The sequence below is a fragment of the Verticillium nonalfalfae genome (assembly GCF_003724135.2).
Source record: "Verticillium nonalfalfae strain VnAa140/NRRL 66861 chromosome Unknown scaffold_50, whole genome shotgun sequence".
NCBI lineage: Eukaryota > Fungi > Ascomycota > Sordariomycetes > Glomerellales > Plectosphaerellaceae > Verticillium > Verticillium nonalfalfae.
The window spans coordinates 115,773-142,638 of record NW_021167275.1 but is presented as its reverse complement, the minus strand read 5'-3'; the positions used below and the strand labels follow the sequence as shown (position 1 = coordinate 142,638).

The following is a 26,866-nucleotide window of genomic DNA, read 5'->3' as shown; positions in this document are numbered from 1 at the left end:
AGGGATGTGATGATGACTAGGCACGCCGTGCATAGATGCTGTTCTTCGTGTGGTCTCGAGGTTGTCTGTCAGAGCAGTCGCCCTTCTTTGCTCTCTGTGTCTCTCTGACACACAGACACACAGACACACACGCTCACTCTCTCTCGCATTCTTTCCGGGCTCCCCTGCCGTGCTTGGCTTCGTCTAGCATCGATTCTAGGACGCGACAGATCTATGCAGGGGGTCTTGGGAAGAGCTCGTTTGTTGCGACGTGCAGAAGCGTCGACGCAATGACGAAGAAGGCTTGACTGGATGCGGAGCATAGCCGTTAGGGTTAATTGGCGAAGAGGGTGTCGTGCTACCCCTGCACCCTGAATGAATTGCTGCTAGTCATGCGTGGTTGTCGCGTTGTGTGGGCGCTGTGTAGATGTTGAGGGATCGGTTGCCCTGTTGTTATGGAAATGCATACCTCCCTGAATACCTACCAGACTTATAGCGTGCTGGGGTGCTGGCGCTGGGGTCTGGCCAGAGCCATCAATCTACCACAGGCAGAGCAGGGGTACCTGCCAAGTGCTTCCCTCACCTCGACCCCCAAAGGTCAGGCAGACAGGAGGGGGCTCTGCACTTGCCGTGGGAACCTCGCCCCCAAGGGGCAGGTGAACGTTTGCTTCGGCAAGAGCTCGACTGGACCCTCGTCAGCCTGCAGGAGCTTGGCTGAACCCTGGCTAGACTGGCTAGACCCTGCCTCGGTCGGCTGGCCCCCTTCTCTTTCCTCTGCCTCCCTCCCTCCCTATCTACCACCTAGGTACCTACCAAGGTACCTTGCCTTAGGTACCTAGGTAGGTACCTTGCCTTAGGTACCTAGGTAGGTAGGTTCGTCGCTGTGAGGACCCAAGACAGGTAGTGAAGTAGGTGGGAAGAAGTAGGAAGCACCTTGGGGACTGTTTGAATCCGCATACAGTAAGCCTCGTTCAGCGTCCAGGCCCGTATTCCCTTGGTTCGGTGAGGCAGCGGCAGCCAGTTCATTCGGTAGTGGGTTCCAGTCTGAATCATAGGTAAGCAGCTGGACCAGGCAGAGAGGAAGGGAAGGGACCCCTCAACTTGAATTAATGGTCCGCCTTCCCTCCGACGAACATAAACTGTCTGCTCGTCTGCACTCCTCTCCATTCGCTCCATTCGACCCCTTCGGCCGTCCTCCATCTGCCTCTTCTTTTCATTCACTGCAATCCCGCCGCCAAGCTTTGCCTACGCCGTGTACGGTCCATCATCAACGTTCAACGTTCACTTGCACTTCCATCTCCACATCACTCCAATCTCCACATTCACGACCCAGACCCCCGCCAACGCCAACATCAAGCTGCTTGACCCCGCGGCCGCTGGCGTCGGCGTTCGCAGCGAGCGCCAAGCCGTGGGTCGAAAGAAAACGGAGACCGCACTACCGCCGGCTTCTCCATCATGTTGGGAGCATCAAGCCCCAGCCCCACCACCGGCCCTGGCACCGGGACCGGGACCGGCATCGGTAGCAAGGGCAAGGCCGTCTGCGTCGCGTGCCGTGCGCGCAAGAAGGGATGCAACGTAGGTCGATCCATGATGGCCTGTAGCTGTTCTGCTGCTGACCCGGCGCCTTCTGTTGATCTCTGCAGGGACAGAGACCATCATGCTCCACCTGTACCTTGCGCCAAGAGTTGTGCTCCTATCCACCAGCGCGGCACTCGCACGCATCGTCTGCCGTGCTGGCGAACGGTCACAACCTCAGCCACGTCCCCAGGCACTCGAATGGTCAGCAGCTCCAGTTCCAGCCGTACCCGATGCCGAGCTCGATGCCACACTACCCCTACCCGCAACTCTCGCCGTCGACCTTGCAACAGATGAATCCCGGCCTCATCCAGACCATCTCCGGCCTGGTCGCGACGCCCACACCCGACAGTGAACAGTCGCCCTTGTACTATTCTTTTTCGCCTCAAGAAACGTCCGCGTCCCCTCCCGGCAATGCCTTGGACCTGACCGCCATGTTGTTCGGCGGCGGCGGCCCGGGCCATGCGACTGCCACATCGACACCCTACGCCGCCGCGTCGCACGGCACCGCCTTTCCGTTCCCACAACCACCAGCACACCCTGCCAGCTGGCTGCCCGCCTCCCTGACGCATGAGCTTCCGTCCGTTGGTTCGTCCGTTGGCTCGTCGATAAGCTCCTCCGTCACGGGCTCCGTCTTTGACGACCGGGACCGTGCCAAGACCTCTCAGCAGTCATCCGTCCATTCCCCACAGACACCCGACCCACCGCCTGACGCCGCGCCGAGCAGCGAGCCCGGGCACCCCGAGTCCGAGACATCGCATTCCCCAGCCGTAACCGCCACTGCACATCTGCCCGACAGACGACAGTCGGAAGAGCTCTGCAGCATATTCTTCCAGCGGTTCTACATCCACTTGCCCATTTTTTCAAAGGAACGCCTCTCGGCGGCATTGTCGACAGCTGCCACAGCGGCGTCAGCGCGAAGACGCCCCCTTCCTTACGCATTGTTTGCCCTTGTTGCCGCCAACCACACGGCTGCTGACGTCCAGGCCCAACAGACGGGCTGGTATGACGTGGCCAAACATCTATATGGCCAGACTTCGCACATCCCCGACGAGCCCCTCCAAACCCTGCAGGCTGCTGCCTGTATCGTCCTTCACGCTCTGGTCGTCGGCGATCATTCGACGGCTTGGCTGGTCCTCGGCAAGGCGTGGCGGCAGTGTGTAGCACTGGGCTTCAACCAGATGGATTCAACGTCGAGTGCCGCGGCATCGACCCTGTTGTTCGTCGATTGGAGGGAGCTTGAGGAGCGCCGCAGAACCATGTGGACTTTATTCATGCTCGACAGGGGCATGTGTTTCCCGATTGGCATGGCGCACTCGATCGACGAAAGACAGCTGCGGGTGAACCTACCCATGGGTGAGGACACGGTTCAGAACAGCGAAGCCGTGCCATCCCAATCAGGCGTGCTGTTCACGCCCAATTTTCGAAAGCTCTTGTCGCTGGTGGGCGCCCAGCAGACAGGCCCCAATGTGTTCCACTATCTCATCATATCGTACGTACTCCTCGGCCGCATTGTCGAACACATGTACTGGCCTGAATCGGATGATGACGACGAAGATGACGCCCAACGCCACGAGTCCATGCTCGGGTCACTCCAGGAAGACCTGTCACAGATGCGCCTTATGCTGCCGCGGTCTGCCACCGACCTCGCCAACGCCGCCCATTCTGACTTTACCTACGTCGTGTGGTTGAACGTCATGATGAATGTCAACACGGTCTTCCTGTTCCACAGACCGCCGACGAGGCGGCTTGAACAAGGTTCACATGATGAAGATATGGTTAACGGCGAGGACGGCTCCAGTCGATCTGCGACATCCAACTGGGAGCTTTGCGTAGCCGTCGCCCGCAAGACGGCCATGCTCATCAGGGAGGCCAGCCGTGTGTCCACCGACCTCCTCATGAATCCAATGATCGCGGCGCCCACATTCACATGCGCCCGGATCCTCGTGATCGAGCACCTGCTTTCTTCGGCACCCCTCAATAGCGGCGGTGGCCGTGTCGTGCGCACGTCTTCTGGCTTTGTGGCAGATCTGCAAGTACTGCTTCTCATGTTCGATCGGCTGAGTGAGTCGTTCAGCGGTGTCGGCGCCAAATTCCGATCTGGCGTGCTGTATCATCTCAAGCAAGGCCCGGAGAATGCGAGGGAGATCAAGGCCGCCGGTAGCAAAGAGCTCCTCGAGAGCTGCGCAAAATGGCGGTCGGCAGTAGATGGCGACGACGGCACGAAAGGAGGCGCACGGTGATTGATGGGGACATATGACAGTAGATATTTCTTTCCTTCAGGCGTCCGAGCGCCTTAATGCATCTATTTTGCGCCGCTCCCTCTCCCCCCTTGTCCGATCATCTCCCAGCTAGACCCAGGACGAAAGCCTCCGCGATCAATCGCGCCACCATTGCTACACGTATGTATGACCGCCGGTCTTCATCTGATTCGCTCGGATTGTCGCGTCATCTTGACCATGCATTGTCTCATGGCATTCTTTCATTATCATGTTTATCTTTTTACACGAACAACTCACCACATCACGAGCTAGAAGCCCTCGTGACCCACAACGTTATCCAGGATGAGCCTGCGGTCGACCGTTCTTGGCCTGAGATGCGCCTCCTCAGCAAGCAGATCCAGCGTCCGCCTGGCGTCCAGCTCGAACGGAACCCAGCCGGCTGCGTACCACTCGTCGAGTACCGCCGCTTGCAGGATCATTTCGGGATTACGGCTCGCGCGCAAGGTCGCGAACCACTCTCGGGGCTCCACCACCCGCAGCTCTCCGCCGCCATGTGCAGTCTCCAGCACCCGGTCAAGATTCGCGTAGGCGTGGAAGCTGCCCTCCTCGGGCACGAAGTGCCAAATCTTGCTTCTGTTCGTAGCCCCAGCCCCAGCTGCGACGCCGCCCTCTTGTCGGAACGCCAGGTGTGCCACGGCGGCTGCCAGAAAGTCGGCAGTGAGCCATCCCATGCCTCCGCCGAAGCGGGGCACCTTGCCCGTCTGCAGCGAGGCCTCGATGATGCGCCTGTTGATGTCGTCGCGAGGCAGGGCGGCGTTGGCAGGCGCGGTCATGCTGGGTCGGAAGATGGACACGGGCAGACCCTTGACGGCAGCGCTCTCGAGGAGCAGTTCGGCCGCCCAGCGGCACTTGAGGTACGCGAGGCGACCTGACTTGCCGGGCACCATGTGCGTCATGGCCTCCTCTGAGCGGCGAATGGTTGACTGTGTGCCGTCACCGTCGCCGTCACCGTCGCCGCCGCCGCTGGACAGGTCAGTGTCATGCCATGCCTGGAGATGCGGCACACCCCAGGTCGAGAGGTAGTGCAGCGCCTTGACGTTCGACACCCCATGGTCGGCGTCGGGAAGCAGGCCCTGGGCGAGTCCGATGAGGAAGTGCACCGGGCCCAGGTTGCCGGCGCGCACCTTGTCAAAGTTGCCGAGGAGGGAGACATCGGAGGCGAGGTGGAAGATGGCGTGGGCTTGCCTGTCAAGCAAGTGAATCTCGTCCTCGGAAAGGCCCAAGGTTGGGTGCGAGAGGCTGCCTGGGAAGGCGCGGACACGGGAGAGCATGTCCTCGCCCAGACCGTCGGCTAGGTTGTATCGCTTCAGAGCGGCAGATAGGCCGACGACAGCGGCACTGTGGCTGTCGGCGGGCTCGGCGATGCAGAAGATGGTATGCAAAGATGTTGTCGAGAGCAGATGGTGGAGCAGATGGATGCCGAACATGCTGGAGGCGCCGGTGAGAATGATAGCCGTAGGAGGATGAAGCGGCGCGTAGCGGACCGTCTTGTCGATGGCAAAGGGAAGGATGGCTGCCGCCTTCCAGTCGACTGCTTCCTCGCCGGCATCGCTCTCGGGGGCCGAAACGTCCGTGTCGCTTCCGGCGGCGGTGGTGTCTGCAGGGGAAGAATCGGTCGAGGACGTGGCCAGCGATGCCAGGGCATCGAGGACCAGCCTTTCCATGCCCTGAAGTGACGGCCAGGCAAACAGGTCGGCGAGAGCCACCGAGACGTTCCACTTGTCCTCAATGAGGTTCTGAACGTTGACGAGGGCCAGCGAGTGGCCGCCGACAGCGAAGAAATCCTCGACAGGCGCCACGGGCACACTGGTGACACCCCACACGAGAGCCTCTCTCCAAATCTCGGCCAGGACTTGCTGAATTCCGGAGAGTTCAGACCAGCTCTGGTCGTTCGAGGAGTTGTGAGCCGCGGCTTCAGCCACTGGCGGAGGGAGCGCAAGGATGCTCTTGTAATCCGTCTTGCCCGCCGAGCTGGACGGCATCTCCTCGAGGAACTCATACGCACCGGGATTCATGTGCACCGGCAGCACGGCGCGCAGGGAGAATCTCAGCGCTCGTGCCAGTTCCTGGCGGGCCTTCGGCTGTTGATCTTCGTTGGTCATGTCATCGACTGTGTTACCCGCCGCCACGAGGTAGGCAGCCATGAGCTGTTCGCGTGGCCGGTACACCACAGCGACGGCGGTAACGACTACCGGGTCAACGTCGTCAGTCGTGAGGGCCGGTAGGATGTCTTCGAGGGCGGCCCAAATGGCCGTCTCAATCTCGCCGAGCTCCGTGCGCATGCCGCGGATCTTGACCTGCCGATCGCCGCCTATCCTGCCCTTGACGGACAAGGTCCCGTCTCTGTGCACGATGAACAGATCCCCCGTCCGATACAATCTACGCGAGATGCTGTTGTCGGCAGCATCGTTGGCGTCGGGAATGAACGCCGCCGCCGTCATCTCTGGGCGCCTGACGTACTCTTCGCACACCCCAGGGCCGCCGATGTAGAGCTCGCCAGGGACCCCGAACGGCGCCGGCCTTCCCCGGTCGTCGACGACGCGGAGAGTTGCTGGAAAGTGCGGCGGCGCGAGACGAGATGCTGTCTCCGGTTTGGTGATTCTATGAAACTGGTCAATGTATGCGAAACAGAAATGGAAAGCTTGGTTGAGCTTACTCTTTGAGGGATACAGAAAGGGCAGTCTCCGAGGGTCCTGTACGAACGAACGAGTCAGCAAGTCCACCTCGGCGCAAGTTGGTCGAACAGCAGGGGCATCAAGCTCATGTGGTGAACAAGAGCCAACTCACCATAACCGTTCCAGAGCCGAGCAAACGGCAGCCCAAGGGCGAAGAAATCGCGGACGACCTTGGCGGGGACCACCTCGCCGCCGAGGACTAAGCTTCGCAGGGGCCAGGAACTCGGATCTCTGCTGCTTCTGCCGACGCCGGCTAGCAAAGCACCGAGCTGGGACGGAGTCACGGTCATGCTCGTGACGCCGTTGGCGAGGATGAGGTTCATCATGCTCGAGGGCGAGTAGCGCGCCTCTCGCGATGCAACGACGAGAGTACCTCCACACGCCGGTGCCGAGAAGAGCGACACCAGCGACATGTCAAACGTCGGCACCGAGGCCAGCAAGAGCGTGGCGTCGGCAGAAATACCAACCGTTGTCTCATAGTAGCCGCGGTACCACATGCGCAACTGCAAGTGACTCAGGAACAAGCCCTTCGGTCGACCGGTGCTGCCGCTCGTGAAGATGCAGCACAAGGGATCGTCGCCTCTGACGGGTCGCGCGATTTGAGGCGGCGCGCTGAACTGCCCGATGGTCTGGATCTGGTCGATCCTGTGGACATGGCGGGACTCGAGGCCAGCGGCGATCAGCTCGTGCGCCCGGCTCCCTTCGCGACCTGTCGCGTCAACGAGGGCTCTTTGCAGATCGACGTCCTCTATCATGGAACGCAGGCGCTCTTCGGGCACGTCGTGAATGGCTACGAAGGCGCACCCTGCTCTCCAGATGCCGTAGATGGCGACGGCCAGGTCGACGCCCGACTCTATGTAGACGCCGACTGCTTCGCCAGGTTGAGCTCCTGAAGTGATCAGTATATGTGCGATTGCATTGACGCGCTGGTCGAGTTCGAGGTAGGTCAAGCTGGTCGTCTCGTCGACGACGGCAATCTTGTGCGCATAGCGTTTCACCGATTCGTCAAAGAGCTGCGGGAACAATGTCTGTTCACACAGCTGGATCAAGTCTGCATCCCACCGGGGTCGAAGGATAGCGGCCACGGCCTCGTCATCCTCGCGCGAGGCGAGCCTAACGTCGCGCAGGGCCGTCTCGCCGCCGGCCTCCATGGCGTGCACCATGAGGTTCTCGTACATGCGGGCCAGCTCCTCGATTGCTGATTCCGAGTACAGCGCCGTGTCGAACTCGAAGACGCAGTTCAGCGCGCCATCCATGGCCTCTTCGATGTCGAGGCCCACATCGGACTGCGAGCGTGCGTTGAAGTGGTCATACTCGACAAACTTGAAGTCGCCAAAGTCGGCTGTTGCAAAGGAGCCGTGCACGACATAGTTGACGGTGATCTGGAAAATGGGGCCGTGAGCCGTGCTGCGTGGGACGGCGAGCTTGTGGACGAGGTAGTCAAATGGGAGGCTTCGGTGGGCGTAGGCGCCGAGGCACGCCTCGCGGAAGCTGTCGAGGTGGTCGAGGAAGCGCATGTCGGGCGCCATGCGGGAGCGGATGGGCAGCATGTTGACGGCGAAGCCGACGAGGCGGTCGAAAGCCGAATGGCCGCGGTCGCCGTCTGCTACACCGATGACAACGTCCTCGTCGCCGGTCAGCCGGTGGAAGAGGGCGGCGACGGCCGCCGTCATAAACATGAAGGGGGTCATGGCGTGGGCGGCGCAGAACGTCTTGATGGCGGCGCCGACTTCTTTCGAAAGACGAAGGGTTGCTGTGCCCGTCTCGAGCTGCTTCACTGGCGGCCTCTGGTCTGCGTGCGCCAGTGGTAGTAGAGATACAGCGTCTGGGGCTCCCTCGAGCTGCGTCTGCCAGTACCCGACCAGCGGCTCGCGGAACGTGTCTTGGTCGATACACTGGCGCTGCCAGGATGCGTAGTCAGCAAACTGGAACGCGGGAGGCTCGAGATTTTGCTGTGGCGCCTCGCCTCGCAGTAGTGATTTATAGATTGTGGTGATCTCGTCAAAGACGACGGCTGTTGATGTTCTGTCCCATGGCAGGTGGTGAGACGCGAGGAAAAGCCGGGAACGGCGTGTTGCTGAGGACGAAGGTGACACGAGGAGCCAACAACGGACTAATTCACCCCGAGATATATCAAAGTTGTATGACTGGGCAGCCATCTCAAGTTCCCTCACCTTGGCATCAAATGCCGCGTCATCAGCAGCGGAATCAACCTCCACTGTCGTGAACTGGAAGCCAGTATCCGACGCGTCAACGGCGACTTGCTGCTGACCCTTTGGCGTGTCAATGAAGCGAGTCCTGAGAACCTCGTGTCGATGAAGCAGCACCTCCCAGGTCTTGCGGAGAAGATCAGATCTGACAGTGCCGTCGATGTGGCAGACAAGGAGGAGGTTGTACGCCGTCTTGTCCGAGAGGAAGTTGTGCAGGAACCAGAGGCGCTGCTGTGAGTATGACAGCGGCCGCGACGCTTCAGGATCGAGCCGTCGAGGGTCGGGAAGCTTGACCAGCGGAAAGGCAGATGACGAAGACTCTGGCGCCGAGGCATCAAGAACTTGAGCCCTGAGTTTCGAAAATACTCTCGCTACCAGCTCCAGGATAGACCTGCAACCGAGGATGTCAAAGACGGGCACGTCGACGGCCAGCTCTTTGAAGAACCAGTACCGACATGCGACGGCGTTGAGGGAGTCCAGGCCGTAGGCGGCGATGGGGGATCGAGGATCAAACGCCTCAACGGTGTAGCCGAGAAGATTTGCAAGGCTTTGAAGGAAGCTCTTCATGATGAGTGCCTTTGTCACCTCGCCTTCCTCCTTATCGTGGTCCAACGACTTGGTTACTCTCTCACGGAGCGGCTCGTCGCCTCGCGCGCCGCCGGAGTTGCCCGAGGATCGCTGGTGGTCCATCAAAAAGCTGAATTCGGGCTGCTCAACCCAGAACATTTGCGTTTGGGTCGGTTTGGCTTGGATGATGCCATCGATCTTGTTGAACATTTGCAGGCCCGCGCCGATGAAGGATGCGCCAGACGCCCGGCGCGATTCGTACACGGCGGCCTTCATGAGCGAGGTCAACTCGTCAGGCCCGGCCGGAGCAAGGCCTGCCTGGTCGAAATACTCCAGGAGGCCATCGTTACCGGCAAGAATGCCGACGCCGTGCATCGGGGGCAGGGCCAGGGAGACGCCGGTGAGCCCCAGGGACCGGCGGTGGGCGGCGAGACGGTTCTGGAACGCGTTGCCCACGGCATAGTTAGCCTGCATGCGGTTGCCTGTCATGGACACGACCGAGGAGAAGAGGACAAATATGTCGAGATCATCTTGAAGCGTGGCGCCGTGGAGGTTCCACGAGGTGTGCACTTTGGCCTGGATCGAACGGTGCCACTCCTCCGCGGACATGGTCGCAAAGGGCCGATCAGCAAGCACCATAGCCATGTTTATGATACCCCTGATTGGCGATTCGGTGCGAACCTGAGCGAGCGCGGCCTCGACCTCGTCTGTTTGACTGCCGTCGGCCTGAAGGATGCTTAGTCTGCCGCCGAGGCCGGCTATGCGATCTGTGAGTTCGAGCGTACCGTCAGTTGAGAGCGGTGATTTGCGACCCAGGGCCACGACGTGCTTGGCGCCATTCTTGACCATCCAGGGTAAAAGATGTCGACCGAGACCGCCCAAGCCACCGAGGACAATGTACGCGCCGTCGCCTCGGAAGAGCTGCTCTTCTTCCTGCTTTTCGTCGGTGGTGGCAGTCGTTCTCGGTGTGATCCAGGCAGTGTTGAGGGATCCGAGCCCACCAGCGTGTCGAAGTATGGTGGTAGAGAGGGGATTCTTCGCTGCATAATCGAATGCTTCAGCGAAGTCTTGAATGCCAAAGACCTCAGTCTCGGGCAGAGACTTGGCGTCCAGGGGGGCACTGGCGGCCAGGACCGTGGTCAGGGCATATCTTTCCAGTACAGATGCAAGACGCACATGGCGGCCGTTGACTAGAAAGCCGCTGCTCCCGTCATATGATATTTCAAGGTCGTGAGCTGACTCCTCTTGCCGATGGCCGTTGTCCGAGTCGCTGTCTACAACCATTGCAGAGTTCCTGGCAGCGACACTGGTCACGGCGATCCTGATGGCGGCCGACAGTTCGTTCGCCCTTATCCTGTCGTTTTGGCGAACCCTTCCCTCGAAGGCGACGAGGCACGCAGCTGTAGCTTGTGACGCCAGTCTGCCAAGGGCGCGCACGAGGCCAAGGTTACTCTTACCATGCTGAGCATCATCAGCAGTTACATGGTCTGCGAGGTGAATCATCTGGCTGGTGTGGACGTATACCGTAGAAGCGTGGGCACCGGAGCACCAGCCGAAGACGCGGTTGCCATATGGTCTATCTGGATCACTTGTTTCCAGCGTCCTGCCGATGAAGAAAGCTGCCAGTCCCTCGCGAGCGAGCGGGCCACTGGTGCCATGAATCTTGGCAACGTCCTCGCCACCAACGAGGGAAACCTCTACCAACACGCTGACAAGGGGTTCAGAGCCACAGGCCCGTGCTGTATTGGGTAACGATGGAACAGTGGTGATCATCTCGACACGGCCGTTACCGACGCCATTGATTTTGTACTCGAAGCCATGAGGCGCGCTGTTTCGAGTTGCGGGGACCAGGTCGACCGACGCCGAGAGCTCGTCATCCGGGTGGTAGCGGAGACAATGGACGGCGCCGTCTTGTATGTATAGCTCAACTTCGGCGTCTCCATCCCTGGTGCGCTCATAAATCTGACTGCACAAATCTTCCAGCTCACTATCCCCCACGTTCTTGCTTACGGCGATGCTCACGCCTCGGAAACGGGGGTTCTCCGTGGCGAGAGTTCGGATGAACGCGCCATCCACACCGTTGAAAGGCTGCGCTGTGGACGCCGAAGACACCCAAACCAGTGTTTGTACGTGCCCCACGAGACTCTGCGTCCACGTGAGAGACTCATCTGGGCCTGCGGCGTCTCGCAGTAGAATCGAGCTATCACCAGTGTCGAGGATGATGGCGTCGAACGGTTCGGAGAACAACGACTCGTCTCGCAACGCGGAAACATCCTGAACTTCGAAATGTGAATCTGCAAGCCTGAAGCTGCGAGGCAGTGACTCGGCTGGCGCAAAGACCCGAACCCCAATCCTAGAGCTGGTAGATTCGCTTCTTTCGGCAGCATCGGTCTCGGAACCAGTCAGGCTCTTCTGAATTCGGCGTCTTCCAATGATCCAATCCCAGCCTTCTTTGCTCTGGACGGAATATACGGGCTCAAGATTGGATGGCCATGTGAACTGTGTCGCACCGTCATGGCTATCAGGCCGGTTATCTTCTTCACTCTTGGTTTTCTTGAGTAAGCATATGAAGCCAGATGGGTGCACGCGACTCAAGGCGGATTCGTATCGGTCTGACAGGGTAAAAACGGCATGGAACTGGGCGTCAGGATCCGAATCGAGTGAGGGGATGACGCTGAGACGATTATCAATTGGCCATTTGTTGGTAACACTTGTTCCGCTTTCTGAGGCGTCAATGCTCTGGTTGACGATGGTGAGAGATCTGAACCGTGACCTGTTGGTTGACCAGCTCAGTTTCCGAAGGCCCGATGCGACGTGGTACGCCGCGGAGTCAAGTCCGTCATCATTGCCAACATCAATCGCGAGATCAGACATGGGCCACTTGTGCGTGAGAAGCTCGAAGAATCTGGTCAGACTCAAGAAAGCGTGGCCTTCTTGGCCTGTGCCAGAGTCATAGTCCAAGTCAGAGTTGCCTGCGTACGTTATGTCGGGAAGAATCTTGCGCTGAAAGAATAAAGATTCGAGGGCAGGGTCTGCCAGTAAAGGGGCCACTGCCACGTACTCTGCGTTGCGGAGGTCCATCAACGTCTCGCCATCCTTGGCCAGAATCTTGGCGTTAGCGAGTGCTATTCCGTTGATAGGAGCACTGCTCGTGACAATGGAAGGGACTTCATGTCCGTCTAAGTCTGAATATTCGAGGCGTCTCGTGCTGACCTCGATGTCTTGGATCGATCTCAATCGGTACTGGCTCGGTGGCAGCGGGGCACCGAGGAGCATGAGTGTTGGAAGCCGGAGCACCGCGTCCAGGGCTAACGGGCTGCAGGCACCAAGGGGGTTGTCTGATAGCAGCGCCGCGGCCTCTGTCGAGTTGAATTGAAGACCTGACGTCCTTTCCAGTGTCGGCACTGGAAAGGATTGGGCGCGCTTAAGGCCTCTCTCGTCATGTCGGACTTTGCTTCCGGGGTTGAAAGCATGCAGTGAGGGTAGTAACGATGCTGCTTCGCTAGACATGTGGGTGATAGATCCTGTTCGACCAGAAGGTTAGTAAATGCTCCAGACTCGCCATTTCATGTCTGAACCCCATACCTGAAGACAACTTGGTCCAAACTGCGCCGGGAGCTGACACTCCAGCCTCGATGCTGAAGGTGTAGTGAGATCCCGCCGTGGCCACCTGATGTAGATTGAAATGAAACTCGACTACAGTATCATCAGACGTGAATGTGGAGAGCAACAGATCTTGGTGCAGGTTGAGCCTTTCAATTCGGATGACGTCTGTAGATGAGGATGATGCCTGTCGGGCAGCCTCGACAGCCATCAACACATGCATGGACCAGGGTAAAACCGTTGCATGAGGTTGGTTCTGCCAGTAGGTTAGACACATGAGCTGATCAATGCCATTTCCCACGGGAGTAGGGGATTCTTACTATCCATTCTGCCAACCATGGTGCCTCCTTAGGGCTAATGAGGTTGCGCCAGGACATGGAGAGAGGGTTGTCCGACGACTTCCGCGCGCCGAGGAGATCGTGACGCGGGTGTTCTCGGAGCCTGTAATTCTTGGAGATGCGCGACTCGGCCCAGAAAGACGTCGAGTGATCCCAGGCATAGCCTGGTAGGTCAGTGAGCACCCGCCCCTTTGTGATGTACTGCAACAGGAGGGGTAGCGCCCTTGACCTTGACGGTGGTCTGGTCCTGAACAACTGATTCAAAGGCATTAATGTGAACGAGGTCCAGGTCCAAGCCAGACAAAGCCATAGAGCCAGCAGAGGACAACAGCGCCTGAAAGTCGGGCTCGCCGCGCAAGAGGGAGGAGAAGTAGGGGAGCTCCCCCATGCTGAGAGACGCAAGTGTGTCTTGGACCGGCCCCTTTAGTGCTGGATGGGGGCCCAGCTCGACGAGAGCATCGATTGCCGCATGACGGCTCAGCACTGTGAGATCAGCGACAAAAGACACAGTCGATACCATGTTTTCCTTCCAGTAGGCAGGCGAACAGTCTCTTGACATCACTTCGCGACCGCGGACGGACGAGAACATGCGGCAGCCAGAAGTTGCCTGGGCACGATCGTCATCTGCATGAGCGTTGCCAACGCCCGCTGCCACCATAGCGGCTTCATACTTAGGCGCCTTTGGCAACATGTGGTGGGAATGATACGCCATGTCCACCCTCAGCTGTCGGCAGAAAGTCCCATTGGCCTTGCAACTTTCGACAACTTCCAGGATGGCGTCTTCGTCGCCGGATAACGTGCAACTGCTGGGTGAGTTCACGGCGGCCAGAGCTAGACGGCCGGGGTATGCCTTGAGGACGTCCTTGGCGGCATCTTCTCCGAGGCCTACGGCGCACATGCTGCCCTTGAGCTCGGGGGCGCTCTCCGTCTCTATTTGCTTTTCTGAAGCTCCGCTGCCGAGGTATAGGCCGCGGTAGTATGCGGCAATGACACAGTCACGCAAGGGCATGATGCCAGCGCAGTACGCCGCACCTATCTCACCCGATGAGTGTCCCACAACGGCGACTGGCGAAACGCCCCAGGACCGCCACAATTCAACGAGACCAATCTGGAGGATGGCGCAAAGCGGCTGCGACAGGGCTGATTCGTACACGCGCGATGTCTGCTTAGGCTTGCTCAGCTCCTCCATGGCGCTCCAGCTTGGCCCGTCATCGAGACTGTGCAAGACCTCGTCACTCTGCTTGACGATAGCTCGGAAGAGGGGAGATGCATCGATGAGTTGCTACCCCATAGATGGCCTGCGTGTATAAGTCAATCTCAATTTTGTTCTGAGGTAGATGCAGACTTGACAAGTTCCAATCGCGAGGTCAAACTACATACCATTGCGCGCCTTGGCCAGTGAAGATGAATGCCACCCTTTTCGGTTTGCCGGTGCTTTTTTCCTGCGGATTGACATCGTTGTCGGCGAGCTTTTGTGCGAGTTCGCAGGTGGAAGAAGCGGTTAGCATGATGGATCTCTTGTGCGTTGAACGCCGAGCCAGAAGCGTGTGAGCGAGGTCTATGGGCGTTGGGTCGTGCCGAGCAATGTAGTCGATAAGGCGTTTGGAGGCTTCAGTAAGGCTTGCATCATTATTCGCTGAGATCTTAAATAGAAAAGAGCGGTCATAGGATGGTGATGAAACGGCCTTCGCAGCTCCATCCCTGTGGTCATAGTGTTCGAGTACAGCATGCCCGTTGGAGCCCCCAAAGCCGAAGCTGTTGATAGCAGCCCGTCGCACGCCATCTCGGGTCTTTGGCCAAGGCATCAAGCTTGTGGGCACCTCGAGGCGGGTGAAGTCAATCTTTGGGTTAGGTGTAGTAAAGTGCATCTGGGGCGGGATGAAGCCTCTTTCGAGCGCCTCAACCGTTTTGACGAGGCCAGCAAGGGCTGCCGCTGCCTCGAGGTGGCCGACGTTACTCTTGACTGAGCCGACAACGAGCTTTTGCGGGCGCTGGCTCTCATCAGAAGAAGCAGGACGCCCGTAGACCTCGTCTATGGCGGACACCTCCAATGGATCACCAGCGGCCGTGCCGGTACCGTGTGCCTCGAAGTACTGCACGTCCGCCGGGTCGAGACGGCTCTCAGCGTACAGCCCTTGCATATTGGCCCTCTGGGCCTCGGAGCTGGGAAGGGTCAATCCCTGAGTTCTACCGTCTTGGTTGACGCGGGTGCCTCTGACGACGGCGCGGATCGGGTCGCCATCCTGAAGAGCCTTGTCCAGAGGCTTGAGGAGAAGGGCTAAGACGCCCTCAGCACGCACGTAGCCGTCTCCAGCGGCGTCAAAGGTGCGACACCGCCCCGTGGGACTGAGGAAGTCCATCTCGGACATGGCAACAAATATGTCTGGGTTCAGTATAAGATTGGACCCGTTAACAACAGCCATTTCGGCCTCGCCTGCATGCAGAGCAGCCACGGCGTGGTGTAGAGCGTACATGGTCGACGAGCATGCTGTATCAAGGACCAGACTCGGGCCGTGGAGATCGAAAAAGTAGCTGACACGGTTCGCAGCAATGGCGCTGCACGCACCGGTCGACATGTACTTCGGCGTCGCATCAACATCGCGAAACAGGCTGATGGCGTAGTCGTTCCACGTCATACCTAGAAGTGGGGCGAATTTTGATCAGCAATTCTCTTCCTTGTTGATTCTGTGACCGCTCGAGTCAACCCACCTGTGTATACTGCCGTGTTGCTCCCAGTGAAGTTGTCTAAGGGCAAGCCCGCGTTTTCCACGGCCTCGTAAGTCAGCTCAAGCAGCATCCGCTGCTGGGGATCCATGGCTTCTGCCTCAAGGGGCGGAATGGAGAAGAACAGGTTGTCAAATCGGCTGACATCTCCCTGCATAAAGTAACCCCGGTCGACGTTGGTGACGCCCTTTTTCTTGGATCCGTCTGGTCGATAAAAGCCTGCCGAATTAAACCGCTCGGTGCGCGACTGCACATCTTTGGACGAAGCCAAAACATCCCAAAGTTGGGACGGGCTGTCGGCGCCGGCAACGCGGCATGACATGCCAATGATGGCAATAGGAGACTTTTCTTGGCCGCCAGACATGATAACGATATAACAGGGTGGCTTTTAGTGATAGGGTAAAATTGTGAAAGGCCGTGAGGAACGTCGCTAACTGTCGACGCTGAGGGAATCGAGAGGAGAAAAAGCCTTGAAAACTGTTTATCTTTGGTATATATGAGGATATCATCCAAGCAAGGATGGCCTCAGGAACCTTTATTCGCATCAACTATTGTACATAAAATCTCACTTCTAATGGCGTTATTTCTGTTATTTGCAGTAAACACCCTTGAGGGCAGAAACCCCGCCCATCGGTGTTAAGTTCCCGTACTGAACCGATCGCCCCGTTTGCCCAATGCCAACCAGATGACAGCATGTTTCTTCGGCAGGATCTACCGGCCGGCCTCGTCGGCAGACACAATATAGCGGATGGAGTTAGCTGGCCGTTTCGGAGCTCTTCGGCATCAAGGTTCTGCCTCTAAATTATTTCCCTGGCTGGTAGACACCGACGGCGGCGGCGGGCGGGCCGCCGATCGGCATGTAGCGAGCGGCGCAAGCTGATGAGCGGCGCACGCACGCGGCGACACTGGCGTCTCGGGGTGCTGTCGGCCCAGGCCCAGTCCTGCAGGGCCATATTCCATCGCTGCATGATTGGCTTGTTGTTCAGCCAATATGGTCCTCAACCCATGTATTTCCTCATTCCTGGACGATCGAAGCATCGCTTGACGATTGGCCTCTACCCGAGCCTGATATACGTGCTTCTTAAGGTATATGGAGAATACAAAGCGACCTGTTGGTGAAGCCTTCGCTTCGCGACTTTCCACACTTCCTTACCTTTGCTTTGCCTCCTCCTTCTGGCTATAACTCTCCCCATGCTTCCGTTTGTCACATTGGCGGCGGCCACGCCGTTGATGATATTCCAGGGCAACTCTATCCTCATCACACCGCCCAAAGAGTCACACTATCCAGGCAATGCGACATTTTCAGCATCCAACTTTTACTGCTTTGCCATGCCGTCAGGCTATCTGAGCTTCGGGTGGTGTGTTCCCTTCCCAAGCACCTACGAGAAGTTGCCATGGACCAATGTCATGTTGCTGACAATATTTGCCTTGATACAGGTGGCTCCCAGCCGATCCTTCATCTGGTCATGACCAATGCCGCCCCAACTCGACCACATTCGACTGGTACGAATACAGCACAAAGGGGGAATGCACTTCCACTGAGTGTCGTGTACACGCTGTCAACTTTGCCAACTCGGACAAGGCCAAAAGACCCGCCATGGACTTTGACTACGTCGCCTCACTCATCAATGTTGGTCGCGGCGACCTGGGCAACCTGGCTGTCAGCTACTTTGACGAAGAAAACGGGGCCTACGCTGTTGGAACGCGAAGGCTGCTGACAGGGGCGACGCAAGGATCGCGGGAGAATCACGATTGCCACGCAGCTTACCGCACCGTGGCTGAACTGCATCGGCGACACCATGTACCGCTTGCATTCGAGCTGGTCAACCCCTGTACTGTAGAATCTGGCCAGGACAGCCAGCAGAGCCTATTGGAAGAGCTTTGATCAAGTGAAGAAACAATGATACACATAACGTTTACTGCCCAAAATGAATCACTGGCTTGATCGTCCTCATACCTTCACCAATCCGTTTTATTTATATTGCTTGAAATAAGAAGGTGTACAGCGAAAGCCTGTGTAAGTTAAATAAGCAGTCTACCGCCATCTGCAACAATAACGCTGCCGGTAGCGAACGTGTTCTTCATGCAGTAGAGGTAGGCCTCAGCGAGCTCCCCCGGCGTACCCACTGTGTCGGTGAGAGAATTTGTCTTAAACGTATCGAGGACCGACTGCAACCTCTCCTCGGGTATGTCGGCAAACAGCTCGGTGTGGACAGCCCCAGGGGACACGACATTCACACGAAGGGGTTTCAAGTCGACGGCGAGACCACGAGCCAGGCCCTCGACTGCCGCCCCAGCACTGACAAGAAGGGCCCAGCCAGGGGTCGGCCGGTTCGTGGTGACGCCACTGGTGAGGGTGAGCGAACTGGCAGCCGACTGGTGCGTGTAGAGCGGAAGGAGCTTGGCCAGGATGATAGGTGCAACGACGCGCACAAGGTTGGTGTCCTGAACGGCCTGCACAGTCGCGTCGGGCACCTTGACAATCTTCAAGGGTGCGCCGGCAGTAAAAACCACGTGGTCCAGTAGGCATGTGCGTCCGGCCGTGGCCAACTCGAGCGCCGATGCGATGTTCTTCTCGAGCGTGGCCGCATTCGCCAGGTCGCAGGTGACGCTAGAGATGCGCGGCGATTCCTCGCTCAGGGTGCCGCTACCACTGCTTTGATTTTCTGAACCCGGCCCGCTACCTAGCGGGATCGCGGGGTTGACGATGCCGGTACGCAAGCGGTCGACAGCCTTACGCAGTCTGGCCTCGTTGCTGCTGCTAATGATAACATCGGCGCCGTGCTCGAGCGCCGCTTCGGCGACGCTGAAACCAATACCGGAGCTGCCCCCAAGGACCAGAAGCCGCCGGCCCTGGAGCTTAGTGACGTACCGCAGTGCGGACATCGCTTTTGTTGAGGTACACAATGCAGGAGAGAGATGTTTTGGGTTTGTTTGCGTCGCGGGGATTGGCAAGGGTGTGGCCTCGCAAAAGGTTCACGCATGTAATGTCGCCGTTTTCCTGCCGCCCTTCGCCGACTCCTTCGTTTATAACCGCCTTTCGTTGCTGGAGTTAACGGTCTTAAACCCATGTCGCGCAAGCATGCATGCAGGCTTGCTGACCATTGCGGTCTGACCCTGCACTTATGCGGGCCGCGGCCGCTACTCCATGTCGCCGCCTAGCTGACCCGCTTCATAGCCCGGTGGTGCTACCTTTTACTTCTCTGCGTATGTCGGCACGAGATTGTGGTCTTGGACTAGATGGATATGGTCCTTGAAGCTCATTTTTACAGGATGGCGGCTGTGAAAAAGTCTTCCGGGGTAGATACGGACTTCGTAATCGTAATGTGTAGCTTGTAAATTGTCTTTGTTAAATATCTTTAATTTGATTTATTCTTTATGCTCGCTGTATCGCGTTGAGGAACTTTGCATGTCCTCTAAACCATCCTAACATCCGCCAGTCAAACACATCATTTCGATAGCCATCACAGTACCGACCAATGACTTAGAGCACGCAAGGCGCCACGTGCGACGAAACTTCGTCGTTCTATGTCAGGACCCCTGCGGAGCCCACAAGGGGCTGCCAAGCTAAGGGGCTGGCTAGGGAGCTAAGGGCCCGGAGAGAACGTATATATAGGCTGCGGATAGCCCCCCTAAGCTGCGGAGGGCTAGAATTTAGATATATTCCTATCCTATACCTATAATCTATCTATCTGCGGACCCTGCGGAAGACCCCTTTACTCTGCTCTAAACAACGCTCTGACATTCTGGCTTTCCTCTGCATGGCCGAGCCGCTTTCTTCAACTATATTGCTACCCTTTGTGTACTTCATGGTCAAGGACTTTGGTTACGAAGAAACTGAAATTGGAGGAAAGGCTGGCCTATTGAGTAAATGATGCCCTTGGTCCCGAACTTCGACCTCGGCAGAAAAGCAAGTACTGATGATGTTTGTCGCGCAAACTTCAGCCTCGGCCTTTTTCCTCGTGCAGATGGTCTCGACGCCAGTTTGGTGCATCATCTCGGACCGTATTGGCAGAAAGCCTTGTCTCATTTTCGGACTCGTGGGCACCGCCTTTGCCATGATTCTCTTTGGGACTTCGCAATCGCTACCCTGGGCTATTGCGAGCCGTGCGCTTTGTGGCTTACTGAACGGCAACCTCGCCGTCTCACGAACCATGGTCGGTGAGCTGGCTGAAGCAACAGGAGTTGCAAAAGGCGGAGCCTTCAGCATCTTTGGCTTCTGTATCGGTGTTGGTTGGATGGGTTCGTCTCTTCCTCTTTCCCCACGTCAATATGGCCGTGTCTTTCGTCTTGAAGCGTGATCTTAACAAGGTGATCAGTCGGTCCCTTCATTGGAGGTTCACTCGCCAGCCCAGCCGAACAATTGGGGCTTAGTGGCCCTCGCAGACTCTTCGAGACGTACCCATTTCTCCTGCCATGTTTGTTCAGTACAGTCTACAACTTGAGCGTTGGGACCTTGGCTCTGCTGTTTCTCACCGAAACAGGCAAGCTTGCAGAGCAAGCAGCCCTTTGTGTTGATTACAACGACAGCGATGAGACCGGGGAAAATGAAAGCTCTCGCCTCCTTCCTCCAGGCCGGTACAACTCTGGTACAGGTCACTTGTCGCACCACCAGAGCGCCAAGGAACAGCCCCTTAATCTTCGTCGAGCACAGGGTTTTCTTTTGCTATCATCATTGTCAGTGACTCTTCCTGCAAGCTAGTTCTTGTTCCTAATTTTTCAACTGTCTTTTGCGACGACATCCATGCTGACCGAACATTCCTGCAGCTTCTACTTCGTCCACATTATCTGTTTCGACGAACTATACGCATTGTTCGCAGCGTCAAGCTCGTCTCGGGGCGTTGGTCTCTCCTTCCAGCCGCGACAAATCGCTAGTTCGCTCGCATATGCAGGGCCTGCCATGATTGGAGCTCTGCTGTGGTTTCCGGTGCTGCACCAAAGGTTCACGTCCATGCCGCTCTACCGTCTTGCAGCTCTGGTGTCCCTCGTTTTGTACCCCTTGTTCTCGCTTCTACCCAAGCTTGCTGCTACTCATGGGCATTCTGAAGGGACTCCGGTTGGGTTGTGGGTTCCGCTGATTGTGCTTATTCTTCTCCGATACGCCGCTATGGTCGTTGGTCTAGCGAGCTTGCAAATCATGGTACGTTGCATTCCGGCTGCGGTCACAATGCACATGCTTACGATGTTGTATTACAGTCAAACGACATGGTCAAACCAGAAGAGAGGGCGCTGATCAATGGTCTCGGCCAGTCAGTAGGCTCCTTTGCGCGCGCTGTTGGGCCGTCGCTTGGGGGGTTCACGTGGTCGTGGAGTCTTGGAAACAGCCTCATCGCGCCCTTTGACTTCCACGCAAGCGTACGTTTCTTTTCAGTCTCATCCGCCGGCGTTTTGTCACGCCCGTTATCTTACTGACCATCGGGCCATAGTTTGTACTCCTCGCTTTGATTTCCTCTGCGCAGTTCATCAGCTCGCTGGCGCTGCCGAATCAACAGGAGTTGGATGCGGAACACAAGAGATGGAAATCAATGCCAGGGCAAGATTCGAGAAGACCAGGACAAGTGTGATAGAATAGTGTCGGTCTTGCGTGCGGTATAGCGGCGCGTGGACTGTAAAGAAAGGAACGTGCCGGCGCCGGCCTGCGCCGCTCCGCCCAATGACCGTCTGTCGGCCCCACTCTGTTAGCGTCGCCGACCGTCGCCGACGCTAATGCACGTTTAAAATCGAGACCCACACGCATCTTTTGTATCGTGCATCGTTCTTTCTTCCGCTCGAGGATGTGACAATTGGACTGCGGAAACGCATACCGTGACGTGTTATGCAAAGAACAGTAGCTTAACTTTTGTTGCTCCGGATCCGTGGCTTCTCAGTATGCTTGTGTCATCGGCTTGTTGGTGGGGTCGTTGCTTTGCTAATCGCCCTGTTTCCATGGGCCGGCACTTGGTTGGCCCCCTGGCACCTGCATCTGCACCCGCGTCGCCGAAAGAAGGGGTCCTTCCTCAGCTCTGCATGTCGCTGCCGGACAAGAACAGGTGCACAATAAGAGAGGCAAATGCTCTTTCTCTCCTCCTCTCCCATCCAATTGTCCGTCTCTAATACATCCCTTCTACTCCTCGAATCGACGTCTCGCCCGGCCTCCTCCTGTCCACCGATTTCGACAGCTTGCAGTTACTGCCGCCATCTCCGAAATGTCCGCTGCCACTACAACCACAGACAAGGGCGCCAAGCCGTGTCTCGACGAGCCGGTGACTGACTCCTCGCAGGTAGGCGTCGACATCGAAAAGCAAGACGCCGCCGCCGCCTCGCAGGATGAACCACCGTCGAAGATGCCGCCTGGAGCCAAGGCAGGCCTGACGGTCCGTCAGTTCTGGCTCGCCATGCTGGGTCTCAACGTCGGCATGCTGCTGACGGCGCTCGACTTCAACATTGTTGCCACAGCTGTGCCCATCATCTCCTCCGAGTTCAAGGAATACAATAACTCTGCGTGGCTCGGAACCAGCTTCCTCATCACTTTTGCCATTATTATGCCCATCACCTCCAAGCTCAGCGACGCCTTTGGCCGCAAGAACGTCTTCCTTGCCGCTACCGTGGTCTTCATCGTTGGGAGTGCCCTCTGCGGCTGGTCCAACAGCATGAACATGCTGATTGCGTCCCGCGCGGTGCAGGGTCTCGGTGCTGGTGGCATTTACGGCCTTGTGAATGTGGGTGACCTTGAATTGCATTCAACGTATTGATATTTTTGGCCTCCATAACTGATCTTAACCTTCTCAGGTCATTCTAACCGACCTTGTGCCACTCCAAGATGTAGGCAAGTACCTTGCCGTCACCGCCATCGTCTGGGGTATCGCAGACATTGCCGGACCCTTATTAGGCGGTGCATTTTCTCAGTACGTGGTCTCACTGTCCATCGCTTCTACGCAATCTTCTATCATTTGCTTACACTTTTTGTAACTACAGATACGCGACATGGAGATGGTGCTTCTGGATCAACCTCATCATCTCACCCATCAGTTTTGTCATTGTCGCCATTGTTCTCAAGCTTCCCCATAACAGAAACACCACCGTCAAGGGGGAGTTCCTCAAGTTTGACTACCTCGGCACCGTCCTCATCTCCGGCGGCACCACGACCCTCGTTCTCGGCCTTCAGTGGGGCGGAAACATCTTCCCCTGGGGTGAAGCTAAAGTCATCGGCACTCTGGTCGGAGGTTTCGCCATGATTGTCGTTTTCTACGTCTCCATCCACTTCGCGAAGGACCCGCTCATCTTCCCCTCCATGTTCAAGAGCCGCACTCTCATCTGCCTCTTCATTGCCGAGTTCTTCTTCGGTGTGACCCTTCTCGGTAGGTTACCGCGATAGCCGCTTCTGCCTGCCAGCTCCATCTCCGAAGACCGCCTACTGACAAGAAGTCTATGTAGGCACCATGTACTACGTCCCCCAGTTTTTCCAGCTCGTCTTTGGAGACACAGCCACCCTCTCCGGTATTAGTCTCCTGCCTATGGTACGTCAGAGAATGATTCGCAGCCCGACATCCTCACAAACGCAAAAGCTCCGACTTACCATTTCTCGTTCTGGAATAGATGCTCGGTCTCATTATAGGCAACCCCATCGCAGCGTGGGTCACCAGCAAGTATGGTGTAACAATTATTAACGCCGTCGTCGGCGCCGGACTTGAGATTTTAGCCTGTGGCCTCATGACCCGCTGGAACGCCAACACACCACGCGCCGAGGCCATCGTCGTCCTCATCATCCTCGGTATCGGCATGGGTGCCGTCATGTCCGCCCTCTTACTAAGCTGTCAAGTGTCCGTGCCCCCAGCCCAAATAGGCGTCGTGACGGGCCTGGCCATTTTCATCCAGACGGTCGGCGACATCTTCGGCATTGCCATCTTTGCCGCCGTTTATCTCAACAGGCTCAAGAGCATCCTGCAGGGGCTGGGCCTCACAGCTGATCAGGTCGGCGTTGTCCTATTGGATGTGCAGCACATTCGGCAGACCTTTGACGGCGACCAGCTGCAGGACATTATCGATGTCTATGCGCGCAGTCTTCAGAACGGCTGGTGGTTCATGTTTGCGGCTGCGTCGGCTGTCCTGGTCTTCTCTGCTGTCTGCCGCCAGTACAAGTTCGGAGACAAATGAGGGCTTGACACCGATGAGGTCCGTCATTCATAGCATATACCGGGGTTTGGGGTCAATATTCATTTGCTCTGGAGGTTTCTGACCTGCAGGTTTACTAACTTGATCGGTCACTAACTTGATCGGTTTCTTTTGAAGTAGTCCCTATTTGTTCGAATAGCAGGATTCTGTGTTTAGAATCGTCCGTCAAGCCGGTGCCAGAATTTTCCTGCATATCACTGCATTCACAGGGACAGGGGAGGAACAGACGCTCTAAGAGCAAAAGCATTGCCCTTCTCATACGACCGAATGGAGCTCTAGAATATAAATACCATTTGTTGATACCAAGGCCTGTGTCACCGTCATCGTCTATGCTGCAGCTCTTGATGCGCAATATTTGGCCGGGGCTGACGATGTATCAAACGGCATACTCGTACATCCCTGAAAGTAGTGAACATCGCGCAGACCATCAGAAATGCCGAGGGTTTTGCTATGTCACCAACTTTCCGTCTGAAACCGAGGCCAGCTTGACCGAGTATTATGAATGGGCCATGTCTGAGGTGCATCGCATGCGCATCGTTATTGTGTTGCATTTGACTGACGTGGGGGGGCAGTCGCTTCTTTCGAATCAAGGCTCCACTGATTGGTCAGGCAAGTGACCAATTGAAATCATGTGCCAAAACAAGGAGCCTGCGCAATGCCACAGGTTGGTCTTTATCCATCACCATCACCAACACGCCCAACATGAAACCGACCCGAGATATTTGAACCGTTCATCGACACCGTTCCAGACTTGCACTTCGAACCCGTCATCAGCTTGAGGATATGCGATCGTTTGCATGCCATTTGGTTAAAAGGCAAAGCCCAACCCTGCAATGCTTCGCGCGTTCGCTGCGGCCATTCAGGCGAACGATAGCAACCGATGGACAGCTCTATGAGTACGTCGACGACGTCGAACGATTAGAGGAATACCGACCCGGCGGCTATCACCCAATTCAACTGAACGATAAACTCCAAGAACGTTACTCGATTATCGAAAAGCTTGAGTACGGATCATACTCCACGATCTGGCTCGCACGAGATGAAAAGCTGAGCAGATACGTGGCAGTCAAGATTGGAATCGCGGACCATGGCTCCAAGGAAGCCCAGATCCTGAAACGACTTTCGGCCTGCCCAACTAAGGACTGGAGTGGCCGTCTCATCCCCCCTGTTCTCGACCGTTTCGAGCTCACAGGGCCTAACGGGACACATTCGTGTTTAGTCACCACGCCGGCCAGATGCAGTCTCCTCGAGGCTCTCAAGGACTACGATATGTTCCCGCTCGATACCGCCAGATCTCTCGCTGCCCAACTTGTACTAGCAGTTGCTCGTGTACATAGACTGGGAATCGTTCATGGAGGTCAGTTATGTTCCGATGGCTACCTCGGGATGCCGCTAACGTTTTCCAGATATCCACCTCGGCAACCTGCTCCTCCAATTGCCGGGCGAGGAAATTGACAAGCTTACCGTCAAAGAGCTCTACGAGAAGTATGGCGACCCAGAGGCAGAGCCGGTGGTAAGGGCCGACAAGCAACCGATCACGTCGCTATCTGTCCCAGCATATGTCTATACGCCAGCTTGGTTCGGGAAATATGCAGAAGAGTTTAGTCTCTCTGAGGCTAAGCTTATGCTCGCCGACTTTGGCACAGCCTTTTCGCCTGCTCACGAGACTCGACTGCAATCATTTACGCCTCGTAAGACCCGTCCGCCCGAACCGCGCTTTGATCCGACGACTCCCTTATCGTATGCATCCGACATTTGGAGTCTCGGCTGCATCATCTGGGAGATCCTGGGCGTGAGACCATTCCTCGACATCTTCCTCCCAGAACTAGACGATGTCATGGCAAACCAGATCGATGCTCTAGGGCCGTTGCCGGACGAGTGGTGGGATGCTTGGGACGGGAAGTGGAAGCGTTTCATCGCCAACGGTCAGCCGACGGAGGGAAGACAGCCCTGGACCTTTGACCAGCGATTCGAGGATGCGATCCAGGGCCCGAGACGACGCAGGAAGGGCGACATTATGGACGAGAGGGAGAGCAAGGCGTTCTGCGAATTGATCAGGGACATCTTGAAGTTCAGGCCAGGTGAGAGGCCAACCGCGGAGGATATACTCCGCAGCCAGTGGATGACGGAGTGGGCGATGCGGGACGCTGATAAGACCTGGGCGTCAAGAGACTGACGGACCTTTGAGCCGTAAACCCCAAAGAGACACACGGGTGCAAGCTCGCATCCCTTTTTAGCATCAAGCGTGTACATTGATCAGATCTCCAAAGCTGATTGAGTAAGCCAACGAGATCGACTTGTGCCATTGGGAGCGAGAGGTAGTCTTTCGTCTTTTCGATTGATGGGACCTGTAAGGACTGTATGAGCAATCGCTGGTTTAGCTAAAAGTGAAGGAGAGGGATGGCTTCCATTTTTAAGAATCTAATATAGCATAGGGTGAAGGCATTGCGTCTTGAGTAGTTCATAAAGTGAAACGAAATCAGACTAAGATCGAATACTTCTTGCAACGTTAGAATATGATCGTTATATACCAATTTAGCTCGCTCACCTATCCTGATATTCCCTTCCAGCGCCTGTCACGGTGAATGGTACCGAGGCAGTCTTCTTGATTTCTTGAGCTGTAAAACTGAAACTCGATATTTTGCCCTTCATGAGCCTCCCTTATCTTCGCTTACCCACTTGCCAAAATACGTACCTAAACTACTTTGCAACCCAATATTCAACCCACAGAGGCCCACCAACCTCACTGCGGATAAACACCT

At 56.8% G+C, this 26,866-nt stretch overlaps 7 protein-coding genes across 7 annotated transcripts; 5 read left to right on the top strand and 2 right to left on the bottom strand.

Moving 5' to 3' along the window:
* Positions 1–1,434: 1,434 nt before the first annotated feature.
* D7B24_006864 (uncharacterized protein) lies at positions 1,435–3,797 on the top strand (the record flags this gene model as incomplete). The annotated part of the gene is made up of 2 exons (XM_028640984.1): positions 1,435–1,554; positions 1,848–3,797. 2 exons carry the CDS (start codon positions 1,435–1,437, stop codon positions 3,795–3,797), a joined length of 2,070 nt encoding a protein of 689 aa, XP_028495006.1.
* A 287-nt stretch (positions 3,798–4,084) lies between these two features.
* D7B24_006863 (putative Hybrid PKS-NRPS biosynthetic cluster) lies at positions 4,085–16,317 on the bottom strand (the record flags this gene model as incomplete). The annotated part of the gene is made up of 7 exons (XM_028640983.1): positions 4,085–6,437; positions 6,493–6,529; positions 6,624–12,812; positions 12,874–12,958; positions 13,432–14,446; positions 14,610–15,867; positions 15,939–16,317. The coding sequence occupies 7 exons, from the start codon at positions 16,315–16,317 to the stop codon at positions 4,085–4,087; spliced, it is 11,316 nt and encodes a 3,771-aa protein (XP_028495005.1).
* Positions 16,318–17,144: 827 nt separating this feature from the next.
* Positions 17,145–17,838, top strand: D7B24_006862 (uncharacterized protein; the record flags this gene model as incomplete). Its single annotated transcript, XM_028640982.1, has 2 exons — positions 17,145–17,311; positions 17,391–17,838. 2 exons carry the CDS (start codon positions 17,145–17,147, stop codon positions 17,836–17,838), a joined length of 615 nt encoding a protein of 204 aa, XP_028495004.1.
* A 137-nt stretch (positions 17,839–17,975) lies between these two features.
* D7B24_006861 (uncharacterized protein) lies at positions 17,976–18,839 on the bottom strand (the record flags this gene model as incomplete). The annotated part of the gene is made up of 1 exon (XM_028640981.1): positions 17,976–18,839. One exon carries the CDS (start codon positions 18,837–18,839, stop codon positions 17,976–17,978), a length of 864 nt encoding a protein of 287 aa, XP_028495003.1.
* A 2,065-nt stretch (positions 18,840–20,904) lies between these two features.
* D7B24_006860 (uncharacterized protein) lies at positions 20,905–21,517 on the top strand (the record flags this gene model as incomplete). The annotated part of the gene is made up of 3 exons (XM_028640980.1): positions 20,905–21,093; positions 21,150–21,308; positions 21,380–21,517. 3 exons carry the CDS (start codon positions 20,905–20,907, stop codon positions 21,515–21,517), a joined length of 486 nt encoding a protein of 161 aa, XP_028495002.1.
* Positions 21,518–22,138: 621 nt separating this feature from the next.
* D7B24_006859 (uncharacterized protein) lies at positions 22,139–24,086 on the top strand (the record flags this gene model as incomplete). Its single annotated transcript, XM_028640979.1, has 5 exons — positions 22,139–22,651; positions 22,722–22,837; positions 22,908–23,290; positions 23,367–23,449; positions 23,529–24,086. The coding sequence occupies 5 exons, from the start codon at positions 22,139–22,141 to the stop codon at positions 24,084–24,086; spliced, it is 1,653 nt and encodes a 550-aa protein (XP_028495001.1).
* Positions 24,087–24,733: 647 nt separating this feature from the next.
* Positions 24,734–26,280, top strand: D7B24_006858 (uncharacterized protein; the record flags this gene model as incomplete). The annotated part of the gene is made up of 3 exons (XM_028640978.1): positions 24,734–24,768; positions 24,968–25,461; positions 25,511–26,280. 3 exons carry the CDS (start codon positions 24,734–24,736, stop codon positions 26,278–26,280), a joined length of 1,299 nt encoding a protein of 432 aa, XP_028495000.1.
* Between the last annotated feature and the right edge of the window lie 586 nt (positions 26,281–26,866).